General features: G+C 40.7%; 1 protein-coding gene across 8 annotated transcripts in view; it reads right to left on the minus strand.

Moving 5' to 3' along the window:
* The window catches only part of dock10 (dedicator of cytokinesis 10), a 62,141-nt gene that overhangs the window by 18,991 nt on the left and 22,331 nt on the right, over positions 1-20,819 (minus strand). For 7 of the 8 annotated variants that reach the window (XM_071205190.1, XM_071205192.1, XM_034098183.2 and 4 more), the window contains exons 2-22: positions 13,958-14,077; positions 9,765-9,854; positions 8,721-8,803; positions 6,851-6,923; positions 6,416-6,541; positions 6,047-6,181; positions 5,548-5,734; positions 4,676-4,764; positions 4,198-4,281; positions 3,826-3,984; positions 3,476-3,724; positions 3,227-3,349; positions 2,640-2,722; positions 2,398-2,520; positions 2,232-2,311; positions 1,957-2,144; positions 1,746-1,811; positions 1,535-1,627; positions 1,234-1,357; positions 999-1,120; positions 754-837 (exon numbers count right to left, since the gene is read on the minus strand). In XM_071205190.1, the coding sequence (XP_071061291.1) occupies positions 754-837; positions 999-1,120; positions 1,234-1,357; positions 1,535-1,627; positions 1,746-1,811; positions 1,957-2,144; positions 2,232-2,311; positions 2,398-2,520; positions 2,640-2,722; positions 3,227-3,349; positions 3,476-3,724; positions 3,826-3,984; positions 4,198-4,281; positions 4,676-4,764; positions 5,548-5,734; positions 6,047-6,181; positions 6,416-6,541; positions 6,851-6,923; positions 8,721-8,803; positions 9,765-9,854; positions 13,958-14,077 (2,481 nt within the window). Of the gene's footprint in view, positions 1-753; positions 838-998; positions 1,121-1,233; positions 1,358-1,534; positions 1,628-1,745; positions 1,812-1,956; positions 2,145-2,231; positions 2,312-2,397; positions 2,521-2,639; positions 2,723-3,226; positions 3,350-3,475; positions 3,725-3,825; positions 3,985-4,197; positions 4,282-4,675; positions 4,765-5,547; positions 5,735-6,046; positions 6,182-6,415; positions 6,542-6,850; positions 6,924-8,720; positions 8,804-9,764; positions 9,855-13,957; positions 14,078-17,151; positions 17,320-20,819 lie in introns of those variants that run through there. The other variant, XM_071205191.1, reaches the window with a different exon arrangement.

Consider the following 20,819-nt stretch of genomic DNA (forward strand, 5'->3'; position numbering starts at 1 on the left):
AAAAAGAAAAGTCTTCAGCCTGGATTTAAAAGTAGTCAGAGTTGCAGCGGACCTGCAGGTTTCTGGGAGTTTGTTCCAGATATTTGGAGCATAATAACTGAACGCTGCTTTACCATGTTTAGTTCAGACTATATACTATATCTATACAATAAATATATCAATATTTAATATATATCAATATCTTTTTTAAAGTGTCCTTTTAGGGTGCAAGTAAATGTACATTTTATTCTCTCCATTGAGCAGCCAGTGTTTGTTAACTTAATACGAATGACTTTTTTCCACAAAGTATTGCAAGTGAAACTTAGACTGACATAGCCCAGCAAGAGATTGCTGATTAGCACTTCAAACATCATCTACTGGCATACTGTTAACATCCACATTATTGTTTCATGTTCCACATTAATAGCACATATAGTTTCAACTATTTTTATAATGTTTTACGGGTAGCTTGATGGTCAATTTATGTCCATTCACTGTCCCACACAAGCCATTCATTTTAATTATGCTAGAGAAGCCAATTACCTTATTGGGGTGAACATTTTCTTTTAGGCTAATACCTTTACAGTGCATTTCCTGATTCTGACTCTTTTTAACAAAGAGAAAACCAGCCATCCATCAATTATAATCCATTTTGTTGTTGTTCATACTGTATGCCATCCTTCACAGAGCATACTTACAGTAAGACACATAGTCAGTCCATCACAGTAAAAACAAAGCCAGGGGAGACTGCAGACACCCAGACGAGGGTCTTACCTGGGTGTATACTGTGGAGACGACATTGGTTGACACTTTGAAAATAGTTTTTCCCCCATCGACCCATTTTACATCAGTTCCATTCTGTAAAAAGTCAAGACAGCTTGAGTTTCCCACCAACAATCCCACCATGTATCACATGTATTAAATATAAATATAATCCCCTCATCCCAAATGAATGTGTTTATTATTCAGCAGTACTTTTAATATGTATACACCTTGTGGCTTTCCTTCCTCACTCTTACCTTGGTGTTGCTGGCTTCCTTGATGGCCAGGTATCCAGGCTGCAGGTTACAGGAGACAGGGACGCTGAACTCCTGGGACGACAGGCGGCCATCTTTGAGGAGGGGCAGCCAAGAGTACCCCACTAAAAACACACAAATACAAAAGTACTGACTGTTTGGCAAGACGAATCACAAAATAACCATCTGCACATAATTAAAGGTCATTTAAATGAAAGCTCCAGATCAATCGACTCACCGGGGGTCTCCAGGGTTTCTTTCCTCTTAGCATTCGTCTTAGCATTAATGTCGCAGGTGACGTGGTAAAAGGAGAAGAGAAGGTGGTGCTTTTCATGAAGTTGAGTAGGAAGCTCAATCTTCACCTGAGGACACAACAGCATGTGATGAGTTACATTATGGGCTGCAAATGGATGCTGCAGATTGTCAAGGTGTCTATAAAAATGCTCTAGTTCATGTTCTGGAGAAGTAAAAAATCCCATTCACGGCTATTAAGATATGTATGTGGTGATTCCTCATCACACAATAATCACATCCTTTACCTCATCGTAGAAGTCGGGGTTCTGGGAGTGATGTAGGACTGTAGAACAGGCTGCTGTGGTGAGGACTGGACCTCCTGGCTTGCCGTAGATACACTGGAAAAACAGCAATAGAAAAAGTTGCAAAATAAAGTCAGGTTCAGCCAGTTTCTCATGAAAGACAGAGTTTAACTGGAGCTGTATAAACGACAATAAAGTCACATCAGCATTCCACCTTTAAAGGTTTGGCAACTTCTTCGTCTGAGCAGCGGAACTCCACATAGACGGAAAGGTTACGAGCCTGCGAACAAAAGGACCATTGTATCATTTATAATTGGGCATGTACAAAAGCAATATATCAAGTATGGAGAAACAAGAGGAATATTGTTGATTATTTGGGATTTAAGGATACTTTCAAATGATCATTTTAATTTGCCGCACTATACCTTAGCAAAGCTCTTTTGGCTGTCATATTTGAGGTGTTTGGGGTAGACGTAGATGTGATTCCTGTAGACGCGGTGTGGCTGTGTGAACTTGCTGGTGTCCTGGACAAACTCCTCCACCTCCACAGTAGGCAGGTGTTTGCTCAGGTCCTCAAAGGGCTTCACCGGTACACAGGAGGATGTCACACAGTCTGAAAACACAGAAAGGTTTCAGACATATAGCCGAGTAGACAGCAGAACGGGAAAATAAATGGGAGGTGTTCCCTAAAAACACATACTGGGATGCTCCAATGGAACATAGTCAACGGAGATTTCCAGCGTGCCAGGAATAGTCTGCAGTTTGCTGGTCTTCTCAGCCCTGCACAACCAAAAATGTGAATTAGATGTTGTAATAACTGTTTATCTTGCCTTGGAAGAGTCCAAGTGCTCTACAGTGTGCCTTACCTCCTGTACTCAGACACCATCTTAATCAAGTCATCTGTGGTGATCTTGTTGCTCTCCTGTTTGAAGAGAGGCGAGAAACGAGAGTCTCTGTCTAGGGCCCCGTGGTTATCCTTAAACACTGACCTACAATAGACAAAAAGAGACATGCAGACTTTGGTTAGCTGTCAGATCCTGTTGAGAAAACATGGCAGATAACATTTTTAAATGTTTAGACAACTGAGTCTCCAAGCAGGACCACTGACCTGACGGACCAGGCAAATGGCATGCGGTACTTTCCCAGTTTGCTACAGAACTGTTTGTTGGATTTCAAAACCTTCTGCACAGTCTGTACAAGACAAAAGCAGAGGAAGAAGGACAGAAGGTAATGTTAGCAAGACACCAAGGCTGTAATTTTTACATTGGGATGTGGTCAGCCCTTAATAATTATTGACCTAGACAGAGGGACAGGAGGTTAAATGTCTTGTGATTCACTTAGCCACTTGAACAAGGACCATATCGAGAGCTGCCAGCGGGAAAGCCGGGAAATCTCTTGGATAGGACGTCGGAAAAACCTCTTTTGAAATATCTGACCGGACTTGCATTCAGTGATGAAGATAAACTATTTTGTAAATGTCATGCATTAAAGTGTTTGAGTGGATTTATCCATTTCCCGTACAATAAATGCCCTAATGGCATGTTTCATGAGGCATTTCCCTGCTTGCTTCAAGAGACAAGACGATATAAAAGGTTGGGCTCTATGTTGTTGATCAATGATAGAACATAAATTAAGCAATGTGAATTTTGATGCAAAGTGGTATTGACTAAAGAAATTAAAAGAGGACTTTCTGACCTTGCTGGAGTCCGTGTTCTTGATGTAAGGTTCTGTCCCACAAGCAATATTTCCCATCAGTACCTTTTCCACTCTTGCCACCATCACGATGTCGGTGTGGGGGTTGGTGACTGAGAAAATGGCCTGCATGTAAAGCATAGGAAATACAAATTAAAGATAATCTACATGTTAAATGCAGAGTAAAGCATTCGACATGTAGCACCGTACATCTAATTTATAGAACACACTGTGGTTTAAACATTATTTTACCTGTTTGGGAAAGCTTAGCCACTGCTCCAGCTCCGGGCTAAGGCTACAGTCACCTGGCTTCTTCTCAGCAGGAGAGCTCAGGCCATTCTCCTGAACTCCGACCCCCGTCGCCGGTTCAACTGTCCCGTTACAGCAGCCTCCTAACATCTGACGCACCGCCTCGTGGTTGAGGTCTACGTGGAAATCTGCAGACACCTTCCTTCCTTCTCGTATATCCAGCAGAGCCAGCGACACAAAGAGGGGTTCAATCTGGTGGAACAAATGGAGCCCAGTCATTGTCATTACAGACCCATGGTGATAAACATTTAAATATGTTTGAATAACTGTCTGAAATGCTTTCTAATCCTCACATTAGTGACCGGTCCAGTCTCAGTCTCGTTGATGCAGCCCTGTAGCATGAGGTTGAGGGATCGGCAGGTTATCATAAACCTCCTGCCCAGTTTCTCCTCAAACGGACGCACGGTTGAGTTTTCAACTGACGAATGTTCGGTCCGCGGGCTCCTCAGGACCTGGTGAAACACAATAGACAGAATTCTTCTGATGAGATCTGGTCAAAAAAATGCAGAATTATGACAAACATAATAATTCATGTCATAAAGGAAAAATGCATCAAGTTAAACATAAAATAAGTAATGATGAGCTACAAAAATTGCGGAATATTCAAAGAATATATGTAGATATATAGAGTATGTAGCTGTGCAGCCACATCAGTTTATTCTTACAGGAGTATCAGGATCCAGGGAGAACAGATTCAATCTCTCTTCTCTCCTGGCAGAACGAATTCCTTCATCTGTCTCAGAGATATACTGTCAGGGAAGAGATAGAAATAAAGACAACAAAAAAAGTAAATTAACAACTACACAAATAATAAATAGCTTATTATGGATTATAATATCAGTAAAACAAGTTTTCTTGTGGAACAGGAAAGTCATGTTTACGTTCAGTGCTTCTCACAAAAATGCATTGTGGGAATTCTTGAGGCCTATAAAAACATGGCAAATTCCTCCCTCATAAAATATTTACAAAGCCAACTTTTTTTTGTATCTGGATATTGGCATTGTTTACATCCATGTAAGGCTGATAAGCACTTTCATTATGTTCTGTCTTTAGCTAACGCATTGCTTCTTTTCTACCATTACTGTTGCCCATTGGAAAAACCATGAGGAATGTGTTCTGCTTGAATGTGTACATGTGTACTACCTTTGCTAGCTCTGGATTGATGCCGTTCTCTGTTGTAGTATCTTCATTCTCCTGTAAGCAGCAGTCACTCAACGACAGGTCAAACACATCTGGAGGGAGAACAAACACGATCAGTACTCCTGAGAGGGACCTCTGTTTATGAGTGATGACACCGAGTGGATGGGAAAGTTTATCTAAGCACTTCATTTTCCCAAAAGGTTAAAGGCTATATTACGTTTTCTAGAATAGGTTCAGCAGTACACTAAATACACACTCACGGAGTCAGCCGGCATATATCCATCTCACAATGAAATAGGACTATTTGTGGTATTTACGGGTAATAAGGCAGGCAGGCTTTTGCAGATATATAACGGTCATGTGCCCGTAGCACTTCTTCTTAAAGGCCATCCTCAACAAAATGGCTCATTAGTGGTAGGTCACCACACGCTCACAGCCTGATTTAGAGGCACCACAGAGCCAAGACGGCTGAGGCCATTACATCATTCCACCACTTTTCACCAGGTTGAGTTTCATTGCTGTTGCTGTCTGTTATGATTCAGGCTCTCACATATTATCAAGTTTCATGCATTTTGCTATTTAATAATAAAGTATGTTGTATTAAACAAAGGTGGAGTCAATGAGCCTAAAACTAGGTGAAATGAGTTGGACAGAGAGGAGACGTTAACACTTTTGCTGACACCGGGTTAAAAAAAGTCTTCCTCTCTTTAGGGCACCATGATTTATACATGTGTTGGAATTCTGCTTAAATGTCCCCTCCCTAAATACCCCTCTCGCTACTGAAATTACCATTTGTGCTTACAATCCTCTTTGCTCTTTCCAACTATTTGTCATGGTTTGTGCTTTCCTAAATACAAAACCAGAGCCGCTCTCACCCTGCCGATGGTCGGTGAGGTCAAGACTCTTGCGGTCAGGAGCGGGACCATCGTGGGGACTGATCTGTAGGATGCGGGTCAAAGTGCTGATCCATTCCTCCATGTCCTGCTCGCTCTCCGCGGCCAGCACGAAGTACGTAACCTCGTTCATTTTCAGCTCAAAGGCATGTTTCCTTAGACGGTTATTCTGTACGGGGATGAATGGAAGGATGAATAGGATAATGTGGTTAAGCAATGAAACCAGAGCTTGGTTCGGCTTTGGAAAACTTGACTCTTTCTTCCAAGTGCAGGTTTTGCATGTGCTGAATTATAAATATATCCTTGCTTGCATGGGATTAATTGTTACAATTTATTTACTTGGCTGCTTTGTGCAATATTGAGGATTGAATAGGAACGGGAGCATAAAAGCCTCCCTATATTACTCTGAATATACAAGTCTTTAGTATGTATGAGATAGTGTAAATGGTGCTCTTATTTATTTAAATGATTTAAGACCCACCTGTACCACACCAGTGCAGGAGTCGAGGAAGATGCACCCTTTGGGCTCCTTGGAGATCTTTTCATCTTTGTAAAAGTTCATGATGTATGAGTTATCCGTCAACTGGGTGAGCTGAAAATATCTCCTCTTGAACGACTGCGCAGAAAAGGTGCAAATATTATTAAGACAAAGTTATAGACAACAATGTATTTGCTCAAATGACCCAAAACACAAAATAAGTGCATTATTGGTTGAAAATCAAACAGTAATGTAGATGATGCCGTATTATTATTACAAAAACATGTCATTAATAAGAGTCACACTTAAAGTTGAAACATGGGGGGCAAGTGAGGGTCAGGGTGATAAAGGACGATAGAAAAAGTGTGTCACCCGAACAGTGATGCTATTGTTGACGGTGCTGTTAAAGTTCCCTTTGTAGAGCCAGCCTGACCGAAACACACCGATCCCACCTCCACCACCTCCCCCTCCTTTGGACGAGGACAGGGATGTTGTATCCTGTAAAACATAAATATGGTCAGCTGTGGGAACATTAGCTCTCTGTTTATCCCTCTGACAAAGAGGAGCAGATGATCAATAGTGAAAAAGAGACTTTCCAAGACTCATTCTATCTTAGGATGGCTATTTGTCAGTCAAATTATGTTCATAAACAAGGTCCCACTGACCTGTAATGAACTAACTGCACTCCCAAAGTATGTTTTAACAGCTTTAAGGCTGTAGTAAACTAATTTAAACAGGTATTAACATGTATTGAGTTTGTAATGCATTCATTCTAAAAGCATTTGTCAGAAGACGGTCATTACTGACCTCATCCTTGTCAATGTCTTCATGGTCGATCTCAAAAGAATGTGACGGCAGCTTCTCAGCTTTGTACAGTTTCCTATAAAGGAATTGGAAGAAGAAAAATGTTGAACTCTGATAATGAAATATATTGATGGAAAGAGAAAATGATTTCAGGAATGTAATTATTCCACTCTATTTGAGTGGTGTAAATTAGTGTGGGTGGCTGACTGGGCTCCATCGTTCTCTGTCAGGAGTCGACAATAGGTAGTGCTCACTTGATCCCTCTCCGCTGATTCCAATGGCCGACCTGTCTTTGTGTGCTAGCCATGGGATAAAATGCCTTTGTGTGTGTGCTGTGAGCTGCAGACAGCTAGGCTACAGTCTGTGAAGGGTAACACTGGAACAACCCTTCGCTCAAAGTCACACCGTCGTAAAAGCAGACTGAAACAAATCTCTTAAGGGGACTTTTATCCATGTACTTTTTCTTTGAATGTTTAATTGAACTATTCATATTTTAGACTGCACTGTAACTTTTATCCATGTATTTTTCCTTTTAATGTATATTTTATTAGCTTTTCTTTTGTAATGCTTAATGTCTTTCATTTTTTGTAAAGCACTTTGAATTGCCTTGCGTTGAAAAGTGCTATATAAATAAACTTGCCTTGCCTTGCCTATGTTTAGAAGATTGCTGGTGATTGTAGGCTGGCCACTGACAGAGGAATGCTAATACTGGCCTGCACAGATGAAAAATACTCCACTTTATCTCAGTGGTGGCAACCACACATATACAGTAGCTGTAGATTCCCATTGTATTTGGATCCCCTGTATTGTACATGCAACTTATAACCTGAATGCCTTTTGTTTATGTTTGGTAAGCTTGTCTGGCTTATAAACAAAACATATAACAATAGGTTTAATGCTAGATCAATTGCTGCAAAAAGACAAGAACATGTGCTGTGATTGTGCTATAACTTGTATTTAAGCTGCATTTCACTTTACAGTTCACCCTGGATGTCAGTTCAGAGGTCATGTGAACTGACTGAAAGAATACAGTGGCAACCCATGGGACAAAAGAGGGACATTCCTGTGGTTGAGAGCAGTCACTGCAGGGCGGCTCAGGGTCAGCCTCACTGGGACGGATACAACTTCAAGTTCACTGACAGCCTGATTTTGACAAATGAGCGCCTGAATGAATGGGTGTCTGACTGGATGACTGACATTTATAAAAGATATCGAGGGAGCAGTAAAAGTTAACATTTGTTAGAGAGGAATCTCCTCTCCCACACCGTTCTCACTCAACAGCTATTGATTGCTCTCTTTTCAAATGTGAGAGGAAAAGATTGATACCCCGCTCATATTTGTAGGTTAAACATGAAGCCACAGCCATGATGATTTTTTTCACTTAGCACAGATTAGCCTGGCACTGCAAAAATAAAGCAAAGTCCAGCACAAAACTGTGTTTCAAAGTGGATTTTGCGCCAATATACATTCTGACCAGATGTAGTGACTTCCTGGTGTCTCCAATGAACTCAGGAATCACTGAGCCAGGGCAAAAAGAGGCTTGCAAACAAGTCATAATCAGGCTAACTATTTCCCTCTGCTTCCAGTGTTAATGTTTATTTGTATTGCCTTTTTTATTTAACGTCTTATTTCATTAACAGAGGCTCTTAGTTCAGAATAGGTATATCACAACAAATAAACAAGATACAACTAATAAAACCAGTGTTACTGCTAACCTAAGCTAACCATATCCTGGCTGCAGCTTCACATAAAGTAATGTAAATTGTTATCAATCTTCTAGGTGAAGTATATTTCCCAAAATGATGAACTATTCCTTCAGGTACAATACAGTAGTTTACAGTAGAGGTTATCTAGTAATATCAGAGTGTATTACCTGGGCAGCAGGCGGTAGTCTCCAGCGTACTCATCATACTTGAACTGGACCACATTTAGGTCGGAGTTGTAATACTGACAGGCCTGGAGGAGAGGAAGGAGATTAAGTTTTAAATATTAACTTCCTCTCTGTGAGACCTGTGGCAGCAGGAACGTCTGCAGACAATGTAGAAAGCTACACCACAGTGAGAGTAAAGCCATATTTCAGCTCTCCTGAGGCCTAGTCACTGATGTGCAGCCTGGGATTTATCATTAAAATATCTAAATTATAAAAAGCAACTGAATTAAGACTCTGTCCCAAAGGAATCAGCAAATAAAGATATCTGTACATCTTAATAGATTTCTTGTCTGTCTCAAGGGTGGAAATAGTACTCTGCTGAGGAGGTCCTTACGGCTCACACACACACACACACACACACACACACACACACACACACACACACACACACACACACACACACACACACACACACACACACACACACACACACACACACACACACACACACACACACACACACACGTCTGCTTGTTGTATGCTGTGCGCTTGTTTTCCTTGATCCATTTGTTAGAAAGATCTTGATATTTTGTTAACAAAGTCACAAATGATAAACAGACGAAACATATTATCAGCTATCACATCAACATCGGACAGGATAGCATACACATAGAAAGCCAGACACACACACTAGTCTGAATTGAGCTGTGACAGTACTGTCTGGGGAGCTTCCGTCTACTCAGGGCTCCTTTCAGATCGACCTGCCATAATCTCAAGGGCTCAGTGGAGAAAGAACATATGATCACACACACACACACACACACACACACACACACACACACACACACACACACACACACACACACACACACACACACACACACACACACACACACACACACACACACACACACACACACACACACACACACACACACACACACACACACACACACACACACACACACACACACACACACACACACACACACACACACACACACACACACACACACACACACACACACACACACACACACTCCTTACCTGTCTGACCAGCAGACATTCAGCCTGTAGTTCTGCTCCCTCAGGAACAGTCGATTTGAGAGTGCGTCTCTCCTGAGGCACAGTGGATACCTGGAGGGTTAAAAAAATTGAGAAGGGACCGTTAAAAAATGATAAAAAAAAGTGTGTTATGGCGGGATGAGCTACTTCAAAAAACATATTCTTCAATGGGATCAAACCACTGAAAAAAAGTAGCAAATGTGCTCTTACACAAAGAAAATGTCATATTCACGTATGGGTATTGATTAGACTCTCATACATTAACTACATTGATTACAGGACAAGATGAGTGAGGATCTTGGTGGCTCAATAGGAAATCATCCATTCATCAATTCTAATTTACATCCAAGCCACGAATGGCTTCTAAAGATATTTCACTCAGTCTAGGACATCGTTCAACAATTAAATCGTTTTTCTAAATGAAAATGAAAGTAACAAATGAATGACGAGTAAAAGAAAAGAAACTCAATCAATACATATTGATGACTGGATGTCTACCAAATAAATGTGAATCATATGCTGTGGCCCTAACATACACCAGATCTCCACCCAACTGTCAAATCAAGTTAATTTACTTTTATAGCCCATTACAATACATGGGTAATGTGCCCTCCAGAGGAACACATATGTGAGAATGCTGTTCATTGATTACAGTTCAGCATTCAATACCATTGTGCCCTCCAAGCTGGCCATCAAGCTCAGAGACCTCGGGCTCAACAGCGCCCTCTGTGACTGGATCCTGAACTTCCTGACGGGCAGACCCCAGGAAGTGTGGGTGGGAAACATCACATCCTCCACCCTGATCCTCAACACCGGTGCCCTTCAAGGCTGCATGCTCAGCCCTCTCCTCTACTCCCTGTTCACTCACGACTGCGTGGCCACACACAGCTCCAACACCATCGGGAAGTTTGCTGACGACACGACCGTCATCGGCCAGATCACAGACAGAGACGAGACGGCGTACAGAGAGGAGGTCGAAAACCTGACATCTTGGTGCCAGGATAACAACCTCCATCTCAACGTCAGCAAAACAAAGGAGCTGATTGTGGATTACAGGAAGCAGCAGGGAGAGGGACACGCCCCCATCGCCATCAATGGGACTACGGTGGAGAGTCAGCAGCTTCAGGTTCCTTGGGGTCCACATCACTGAGGACCTGACATGGACTCTTCACACCACCACCATCACCAAGAAAGCTTGACAGCGGCTCTTCTTCCTCCGCAGGCTGAGGAGGTTCAAAATGGATTCCAGGATACTCTGCAGCTTCTACAGGTGCACCATAGAGAGTATCCTGACTGGCTGCATCACGGCCTGCTACGGCAGCTGCACCGCCCTCAATCGTAAGGCTTTACAGAGGGTGGTGAAAACTGCACAGAACATCACCAGGACGGAGCTGCCATCCATGGAGGATCTTTACTCCCAGCGGCTCAGGAAGAAATCCCTCCGGATTATAAAAGACCCCCATCACCCCAGCCACAAACTGTTCAGTCTGCTGCCGTCTGGCAGGCGTTACCGCAGCATCCGGACAAAAAACACCAGATTCAGAGACAGTTTCATCCCACAGGCAATAAGACTGTGAAACACCTGAACTGCTGAAACAATTTCATAACATTCATCTTCTAGTTAGTAATTATTGATCTAATATATCATTCCAATAGCTTGCATATAGACTCTTATTTCACTACTTCACTTTTTTTAAACTATTTTTCTTTTTGTATTTACTTTTTAAAATGTACTTGCACTATATTTTTCAGTTTTTTTCTGTATTGTTGTGTTGCACTGTTGGAGAAGCCTGTGACCTAAGATTTTCATCGACATAAATACTCTGTAGCTATGTTCGTATGACAAATAAAGAACCTTGAACCTTAAAGGGCTTTTCAGTCTGTACAGCATATAACATCCTCCATCTTTAGATCTCTGATTCCCATTAAGAAGAAAATATACAGCCCTTCAAAAAAAGATGGAGAAAGGGGTGGCAAAATTAGAAAAATAAACATGAAAACAGATATACTTGGACAGTGCTTTCAACTAAAACCAAAACACATGACAGCCAATTTTTAACAAGAATGTTTTTTTCCCCAGGAACCCTGGTAAATAAGCTTTTTAAGCTGTTCTGAAGGCCCGTGTTGGCTCAACAGACTACACTTACAGTATGTTGTTTCTCTTTTAATGTCACCCAACTGTATACTAGAGTCGACTATGCTTGTATAGTAAATATATATAGTCATATTTAAATATAAGGATTTACCACAATGCCTCTTAACTCTCACTGGTAAAACTAACCAACATGAAAATAAACAAAACTTAAATGCTCTGATCGACCCCGTCCATTGTTAGCCATAATAGCTCAAATACTCTAGGGATGGCTATGGTCTCTCTGTGGTTCACCAGTTTGTTAAGATTGAATTGTTCTCAAAAAATTAAAACCGTTATTTAAATTGCGATGACATTTTGTACAGACATTCATTGTCCTCACTCAGAGGATGGTTCACAGCCATGGGACTAGTGGGTGGCTCAGAGTTTTTTTAATAAGGCAAATCACAACAGAAGTTATCTCATGTCCCGTTTCATCTAGAGCAGGCTTTGGACGATCAGAACTGCTTATCATGCTTTATAGCTAACACTTAATGAGCAATGATTTGAGAAAAAAAGCAATACTTATCGGGTATTTTGATGTAATATTCATTCATTCCTTCTTACAGAAATAGTTTCTTGCCAGCTTTATTGCAGTGGAGATGAATAATGTATTTCTAACTAGTGATTACACCTACAACTAATATCCATTCCTTACCCATTAAACTTTAATTATGCAAAGACCATTTTGATGGTTTTATAATGTATATTCAAAAAGAAATGTTCTTCCCAGACTTTGATTACACAACCCAATCAGCTGGCTGGAGCGCAGCGCTCACTAACCAACTGGCAGAGAAGCCGATCGAGTAAATGCCTTTTGTGCATTAGCAATACTCCGGCAAACCACTTTCACTTACAATTATGAAAATTGACTTTAGGCTGCAGAGACAAAGAGAATCAGAGGAGATTGTGTTGCAGCCAGACAGAGCTGGGAATCAGCAGAGTCAGCCATTAAAGCTACAACTCCACAAGCAAACATTTCCCTTTACCACAAGCAGCCAATTAGTTCATGTTAGTGTGAGGTGGATCTGTGTCTGCAGAAACGTATTAGCACGGTAATGAAAGAACTAATGAACAAAGAGCTAAAGGGAGCCGGGGAGAATAAATTGTGGACCGTAATGAAAAAACCACTATGCTCAACATGCATGATTAGTGTGAATAAGTGTGTCGTGCTGTAATGGGGAAAATAAGTTGCATTTTAAACAACAATGTTCTATTGGCAAATTATGATCTGGAGAGTTGTACAGTATGTGTTCAATATCACACCCAAATGACTATATAGTAACTATACAGACTGTCATGTATGCATGTTATACAGTAGTGTCTTAACCTTCCTGTTGTCTTCGGGTAAAATCTGACCTGTTTCTAAATATGTATTACATGATAAGAGGGTATTTCATGTCATTGCCACACAAATAACACGGATAGTTTCATACCACCTTCTCCGCAAGGACAGATTATGATTACTATTTTTTTTTTATTATGTGCGTTTCATTTAAATGTATAGCATCTGGTGTCATTATGTGATGCCCATAATCTTTTTTTAAATGGTTTTAAATAGAATCCTTACTAAACTTTGACATATATAAGTCTGTGACAATCCATCAAGATATATTCCTGTGATCTAAACTATGGTGAAAAAAAATCGAATTGTTGGCCTTTTGTTAACTCAAAAATGTGGTTAAATTGACGGTCCTTTGACCAAAAATGGCAATAAGATAAGTAAAACTAGTGTTAATGAGTTGGCTTTTAATGTGTAGAGCATATTTAGGGGATCTTAGTTATACTATATGCTGTCAAAACAATCAAATCAGGAAAATGCAGTTAAGGGAAACACAAAGGTTCAAATGTCTATAATGTCTATATCATGTAAAATACTTTTTGAAAATACCACAAAGGAATGTGGATGTGAAGGATTTCTGACATACAGCTCCACGCCGGTCAAATAGGATTCACATTCGACCGAGAACCTTATTTTCTGAATGCATTACCCACTGAAACCTCACGTAACCCGTACAATACAGACACATTCACACGGACTTACTGAGAAATCATTGTCGGGGAATAGGAGCAGGTCTCTGAGAGGGTCTTCCTTCAACTCATCCCCCAGTTCAGAAAGGACAGCCTCATAGTCGAGAGGATCGATCAGCTTTGGCTTCTCCTGCTGCAAATGGAAAACACAGAGACATTTGATTAGATCATTCATGTAAATTAAGATCGTACATAATTGCACACCTTGGTGCATTGGTAGATGATTATGACTCAATGTCAATCCAGTTGAAACAGATGAAATGTTATGTAATATATGTATGAATGTATGTGATGTGTATTGTTACGGATGCTGTTTGTCTGCTCATTAATCTGCCTGAGTGTTTTAAACTGTGTGTGGGATTATGCAAATGAGCTGTGTGGTTGCCCCAACATCATTGGCTGTCATCTCCTGGTCCACTTCCGAGGACACTGATTGGAGCACGCCGGGCCGACGTTCTCCAATCCATGTGCAAGCCCAGCACACCTGCTGGAGAGGACTACAAAACTGGGGACAATCATCACTCTGGAGGCTCTGACATGTGGACAGACGCCTCTCACTCTAATAGACTTCTGTTAACTGTGGTTAAACTTGTGTGATTAGTAGTGTCTAGAGTAGCTTAGTTAGAGTGTAGAGTAGTTTAGTTAGTGTTTAGAGTAGATTAGGATTTTGTGACTGTTGCCTTTTAGTTTAGCTGTGTGTTTTGTCTAGACTCCCTTTGTTAGTTGTACCACTCTTGAAGTGAGGTTTTGTTTTGTTCTCTATTTAGTATATTAGTATGTATTTTCCCTGTATGCCTTTATTCTCCTTTTGAGTCCTCCCTTAGTTTGGTTATCTGTCAACCTGTGCCCTTTTGACCCTTTTGTTTGTTTCAGGCTGCCTGCCTGCCATTTTGTTTACCGCTGCAATTTATAATAAATCACTTATAATTATACCAATACCAATCTGGTTGTGTTTCTTCCCTTTAGTTCCCCTAGCCTAATAGGGAACGTAACAGTATGAATGGTTATGTAAATAGATTAACTCAGACAATTCCTAACAAGCATCAGGTATGATTTCTGTGAAATGGCAAGAGGGGTGGCGTGGGCAAGGGACTCCTTATGTTGTTTCACTTTCTTTTTGTTTTATCGTTTACATAATTTGTATCCGTGTATATATGTCCCAACTAGAAAACAATAACAAGTTGGTCACAAAAAGTTAACAAAATGCTTCTCAAAGTTTCTTATTAATTCATTACTCTTTTAAATGACCAGTTATTGTGAAAGCAGAAAAAAAGACTCAGTATAATTATAGGGTTATTCATGAACTGCAATACTGCAGCCTAAATACAGCACAAGTATTTTTAAAAGCAGTGTCCATGACAACTAGTCATGGCATTTCCTGTGTTTTGTGATGACATCATTAGGACCTAAACGATTGGTATAGGAAGTGGCCCTGCAGCTGAAGTGAGACTGTGAAACACCACACCTTAAATACATGTGTGTGTAGAGTAGAAAGAGTTTTCTTAACCGACACACTGAGATACAGCTGGATTTCTCAGTAAATTAAAACCTAAGCATTCAGACCCACATATACTGAAATGTGATGACCTCAGACTACAAAATACTACATTCAGGATCCACTGATCAACAGTCACTTCTTTGTGCGAAGGCCCATTTTACACACTTAGTATACAAACCACTGAACTTATAAAATGATGGTGTACACATCAGACAAAACAATCCATGACACACCAACATGTTTTATATTCTCAATGAGATTCAAAACTATGTTGAAGAATGATGTAAGGTGTCAATGAGTCATACAAAAAGCCAACCTTTCAAACATGTGTTTCACAGATAGCGGCCAATGGTTTGTTACTTCTGTCATTCAGAGAATAGCAACAGAGCAGCAGAGCGAGAGCTGCAGCAGGCTGTGGGGAGGAACGCGGAGGAAGTAATGATCTTTGGTTTGGTTCACACGCACACACTGAGTGCAGACCGGGGCTTTTACCCACCACAGCAACGCTAACAGTCAGAACAGGCCTCTGGCGCACATCCAACAGAGAGCACAGAGACAAGAAGGAAATATATAACTGAACACAAGGTGGGCCATCTGTCTAAGCACTGCCCTGACCCCCCAACCTGTATATGCTGTTAACCTTTACCCCCATTACAAGTTGTATACTCCACAGTTAATTTACAGTGCCATTTCTTTTGTTTTCTGTTCCTTGTCAGAAATGTAAAACTCATTTATAATCAACCTTTTCAACAAAACAAGAATTACATAAATTGATTATAAGCACACTTAACAACATTCATCATAATTGATTACTCAATTAAATTAATTATACAAAATATGCCTGGCATTACGTTTCTTCAAGTTCAAGATTTGACATATTTTCCCTTTTTCTTGTTAATGTATATCTTAATTGTATACATTTTAAATTTGTATTTCTCGGGATGGTAGGAAACAGCATTTGGATCTCTCTGTCTTTATCAAAGAGGATGACAATAAAGTTGACTTTGACTTTGTAGCTGTTGTCAACATGAGCTGTGAGAAATTGTGATTGGTTTTCTTTCCATTTCTATCTATAATCTTAGACAAACAATTCATCAATAATCATAATAAAAATGTGAAAATAAATAAAAAATTGCTTTTCTGCACATCAATCATTAGCAAGTGAAGCACACGAGACACAGGGTGGAATAGGCAGGCGAGTACATTAAGCTTGAGGTTTTCAAACGTGCATTCCGACTCTTCTTTGACCCATGTGATGTCAGTGTTGATGTTTCAGGGGAAAGTCTCAGGCTTTCCCTTCATGAGCTGACATCTGTCACCCACAGCAATGTAGCATTAGCTCTGTGAGGTGTGCATCATTAATACACACATCATTGAATCTGTTACCATCGAGTATTCACTATTCTATCTCTATCTTTTACTGTCACAGCCTTTCTAAATGTCATGTGTCAAAGGTATTATTAATAAGAGGAGTAAATGAAGCACAGACAAATTGAAAATCATTTCAGTATATAGGGCACTGACTGACTGTAGTCTATAATCATTAAAGCTGCATAAATGAATGCAAATAAAATGATGACTATTTTTGACAGCATATAAACACATGTAAGTAACTGATAGTAAACTGTTGCCACGTGATAGTCAATCACTGGCAGTTTAGCGTTGTTATTGATCGTAAATGAAATCGGCAGAGACAAAAAAATACATACAATACTCAGCCGGGAGAAATCCGATCGTACTCTTTTGCTCTTTATTTTCCTCCTGAAGGTAATTTTGCTCCTGAAGCTCATTGCCGATAAGAAAATGGTTGAAGCTAAATTAAAAGTGAACTAAACTAAAAGGCAAATCGCAGGCATGTGCTCTGTGAGAAGCAGAACTAAGACTGAGAGATTGTGATTTGGTGTCAGTGCACGTGGATCTAGAGGAAGTCGATGTTTGATGTCCAACACTCACTTCAGCGCACACACATATGCAAGAACACACTCGCTGAAAAACCCCTGCAAACGAGAAACTAACCCACTAGACACTCCAGTTTCTACACATCGTGCTCTCGATGCCTTTACTTTCTGACTTCTCTATAACTATTTGTGTAAGTGCAATAGAAAATATATTTCATTTAAGGTTGATAGTACCCACCCTACAAACAGACACAACCCCTCTCTACACATAACACTATCGTCTACTCACACACACTAAAAGTCAACTCTAAAGACCTTATCTTGCTCTGTATCAAATGTATCAACAGCTCACCGTCAGCCCACACATGCACACATATATAAACCAGCGTGCACACCATCAACTTCCTGTTTTAAAGCAAGCCTGTCATCCTCATGTACATGACACTGTGTATACAATAAGGCATATACAAAACAAAAACGTATAGGTTTCCAATGTTGCTTGATCAAATGTATATAAATGCATGCCAGACCATATAAACGCACCAAAGCATGGTATTTATTTTTGGCCTGTTCAGACCTACACTTCCCCCTGGACTAAACCATACAGCAGAACAGAGATCTGTGCAAGAGGAAACAACTCCTGATGATAAACTGTGATACCAACACACATTAACACATAAGGAGGTGGCGCCATTAGGCTTTTTGGGAGCATGAATTCATTAAATATTGCAGTAGAATCAATGTACTGCATTATTCCAAAAGAGAACAGACATATTGTTCACTTAATGTATCTGTAGTTTTTTATATTTGCACAATTATTGCATTGAGGTTTCTGAATGTTATGCCTCCACCCTAATGCAATAGAGGTCAACGGATTTTCATTTAAAATAATGTATACATAAATTGATTAAAAACATAATCTATGCCTATAAACAGTGTCCGTGTTTGACTTTTGATAATCTAAATAATCAACTGTAAACATTATAGTGAGTATATCTTTGTTAAAAAGTAAACTAAAGAAAGTGTGGGTTATCCAGACTACATGGTTTCTTGGAAGAGTGCTATTATTGTTGTTAAAAGTAGGTGGAGCTATTGTCAGTTAGTTTTGGTCAAGTGATGTGAAGTGACACGGTTTTGAAGTTAAAGTGCAAAACGGTTTCACACGTAATGGAAATGACATGTCAAATACAAAGAGTGTAAAATGCAAAAGCTGGTCCTGTGTTTCCCTCCGAATTAGCATCTTGTTATTTATCAGAGACATGAGAGGGTAAAACAACAATCTGAAAGTCTACCAGGACAAGATGTTTCTAAGCATTTATCTTAATCTACTCTGTGTATCTTCATTTAATACTCGTTAATAACTCTTTGATGTTTTGTGTTTGAGACAGTTAATCATAATTATGCTCTTTGCACTGCGCTCGCTCAAACCCATTTAACGAGTGCAGCTCAGCCTCCCTACCTACCTCCCCCATCCATCCATCCTCTGTTCTGCAGCTGCCTCGGCAGGCTCCATCCCTCCATCCGTCTCATTTCATCACACGTCCTCAGCAGCACACTCCTTTATTCATTCTTCCTTTGATTATCTCGGTCTCTTTCCTGATCTCTTGTTCTCACCCTATTAAACATCCCTTTTAACATCTCTCCTTCACTCCCTGGCTGCTCTGTTTTTCTTCCTCCCTCCCTCTTAGCGGGGGTGAGATAGAGAGGGTGTTGATGTTGGTAAACTACAGCTGTGTGGAGGGCACAAATAGAGCACTCCACTGGTGGCTCACAGCGTGGCTTTCCTCCAACATAACTGTGAACTAGAAAGTGAGACAGACGAAGACAGAGATAAAGGAGGATGGGTTGGGGTACTCAAAGAAGAAGAGCAGAATAAATCAAGCTCGGGAAATTATTAAGACAAAGATGGAGAAAATTCACAGGGTTCAACTGCTTCCACGTTATGTGCACAAGCTGGTCTGTGTCATTCTCAAGCACAGATTTAAGGGCTTATCATCCTGTTAAAGGAAAGATGTGCGGAAAGTGTGACGGAAGCAGAAAGAGGGGGAGTTTGGATGAAGAAAACGAATGTGAAAGGTTGAGGGAGTATAAGAGAGAGATGAATAAGGGGAGATAGGGGACAACTGGGACAGTAGAGAGGAGCAGAAAGCAGACAGAAGGCATCTGCTTTACATTATTAGAGCAATGCGAGGTCTGGGGAGGGACGCATTGGGACTAATGGGGATTCTTCTAAGAGACGTTGCTACTCTGATGACTGTCTGACTTTCTTGCGCTCATCGCTTCTGCCAGGCCTATTTGACGTGTTGAGTAGTGGTGAAAATAAAAAACGAAATGTCTTGGCTTCTTCCAAAACACACACTACAGATTTTTGTGGTGGCTGTTGACTTTTGACATCTATTTTAATCTGTGGGAAGGCCATTACTCAAACCCTAAGGATCCGTCGTTCCACCGTGAATTAACAAATAATTCCCTGAATTACTCATGTTGTCAATGACCAGTTGACCAAGCAGCAACACAATATGCCAAGCTGCCAGCAACAAGGAGGATAGAGACCAAAAGAGAGATCAGAGGATTTTCGTTCTTTCTCTGACCACAACTTCCAAACATTTCTGCTGACGAAAGTTGTTGAAGATGATTGTGTCATTGGTTTCATGACAACAAATTCAAAGGGCTTTCTCAACAATGGTAAGGAGATGGTACTGAGTTATGAATTACATTACATTACATTGCATTGCATTTAGCGACTTACAATAAGTACATTCGACCAGGAAGACACAACCTTGAAGAAAACAGAATCATATAAGTACATCAGGTTTCATAGAGCCAAGCATTTCAAGTGCTACTCAACTGGCTTTAGATACGCCAGTCCTTTATTAGTATATAAGTGCTCTGTTAGCAGTTCTTTGTTAGTAATTCTATCGCTCGAGGTGGAGTCGAAAGAGATGAGTTTTCAGTCTGCGCCGGAAGGTGTGTAAGCTTTCTGCTGTCCTGATGTCAATGGGGAGCTCATTCCACCATTTTGGAGCCAAGTTAGCAAACCCACGTGTTTTTGCTGATGGGAACTTGGGTCCCCCTCGCAGCGAGGGCGCAGCGAGTCGTTTGGTTGATGCAGATCGGAGTGCACGCGCTGGGGTGTACAGTTTAACCATGTCCTGGATGTAGGAAGGGCCAGATCCATTCGCAGCATGGTACGCAAGTACCAGTGTCTTGAAGTGAATTCTAGCAGTTACTGGAAGCCAGTGAAGGGAGCGGAGGAGCAGCGTGGTGTGGGAACATTTAGGAAGGTTGAAGACCAGGCGAGCCGCTGCATTCTGGATGAGCTGCAGAGGTCGGATGACTTTCATGTCGTGTTAAAGTACCTTTCCCATAATGTCTGCATGCTGCCACGTTCTCATATTGTAATGATGTTATTCAATTGTATGCAGATGACATACAACCCAAAACCTTTTTCACAAATATGGGCTAGACATGAAACTGTG

The sequence above is a fragment of the Pseudochaenichthys georgianus genome, chromosome 13 (assembly GCF_902827115.2).
Source record: "Pseudochaenichthys georgianus chromosome 13, fPseGeo1.2, whole genome shotgun sequence".
Taxonomy (NCBI): domain Eukaryota; kingdom Metazoa; phylum Chordata; class Actinopteri; order Perciformes; family Channichthyidae; genus Pseudochaenichthys; species Pseudochaenichthys georgianus.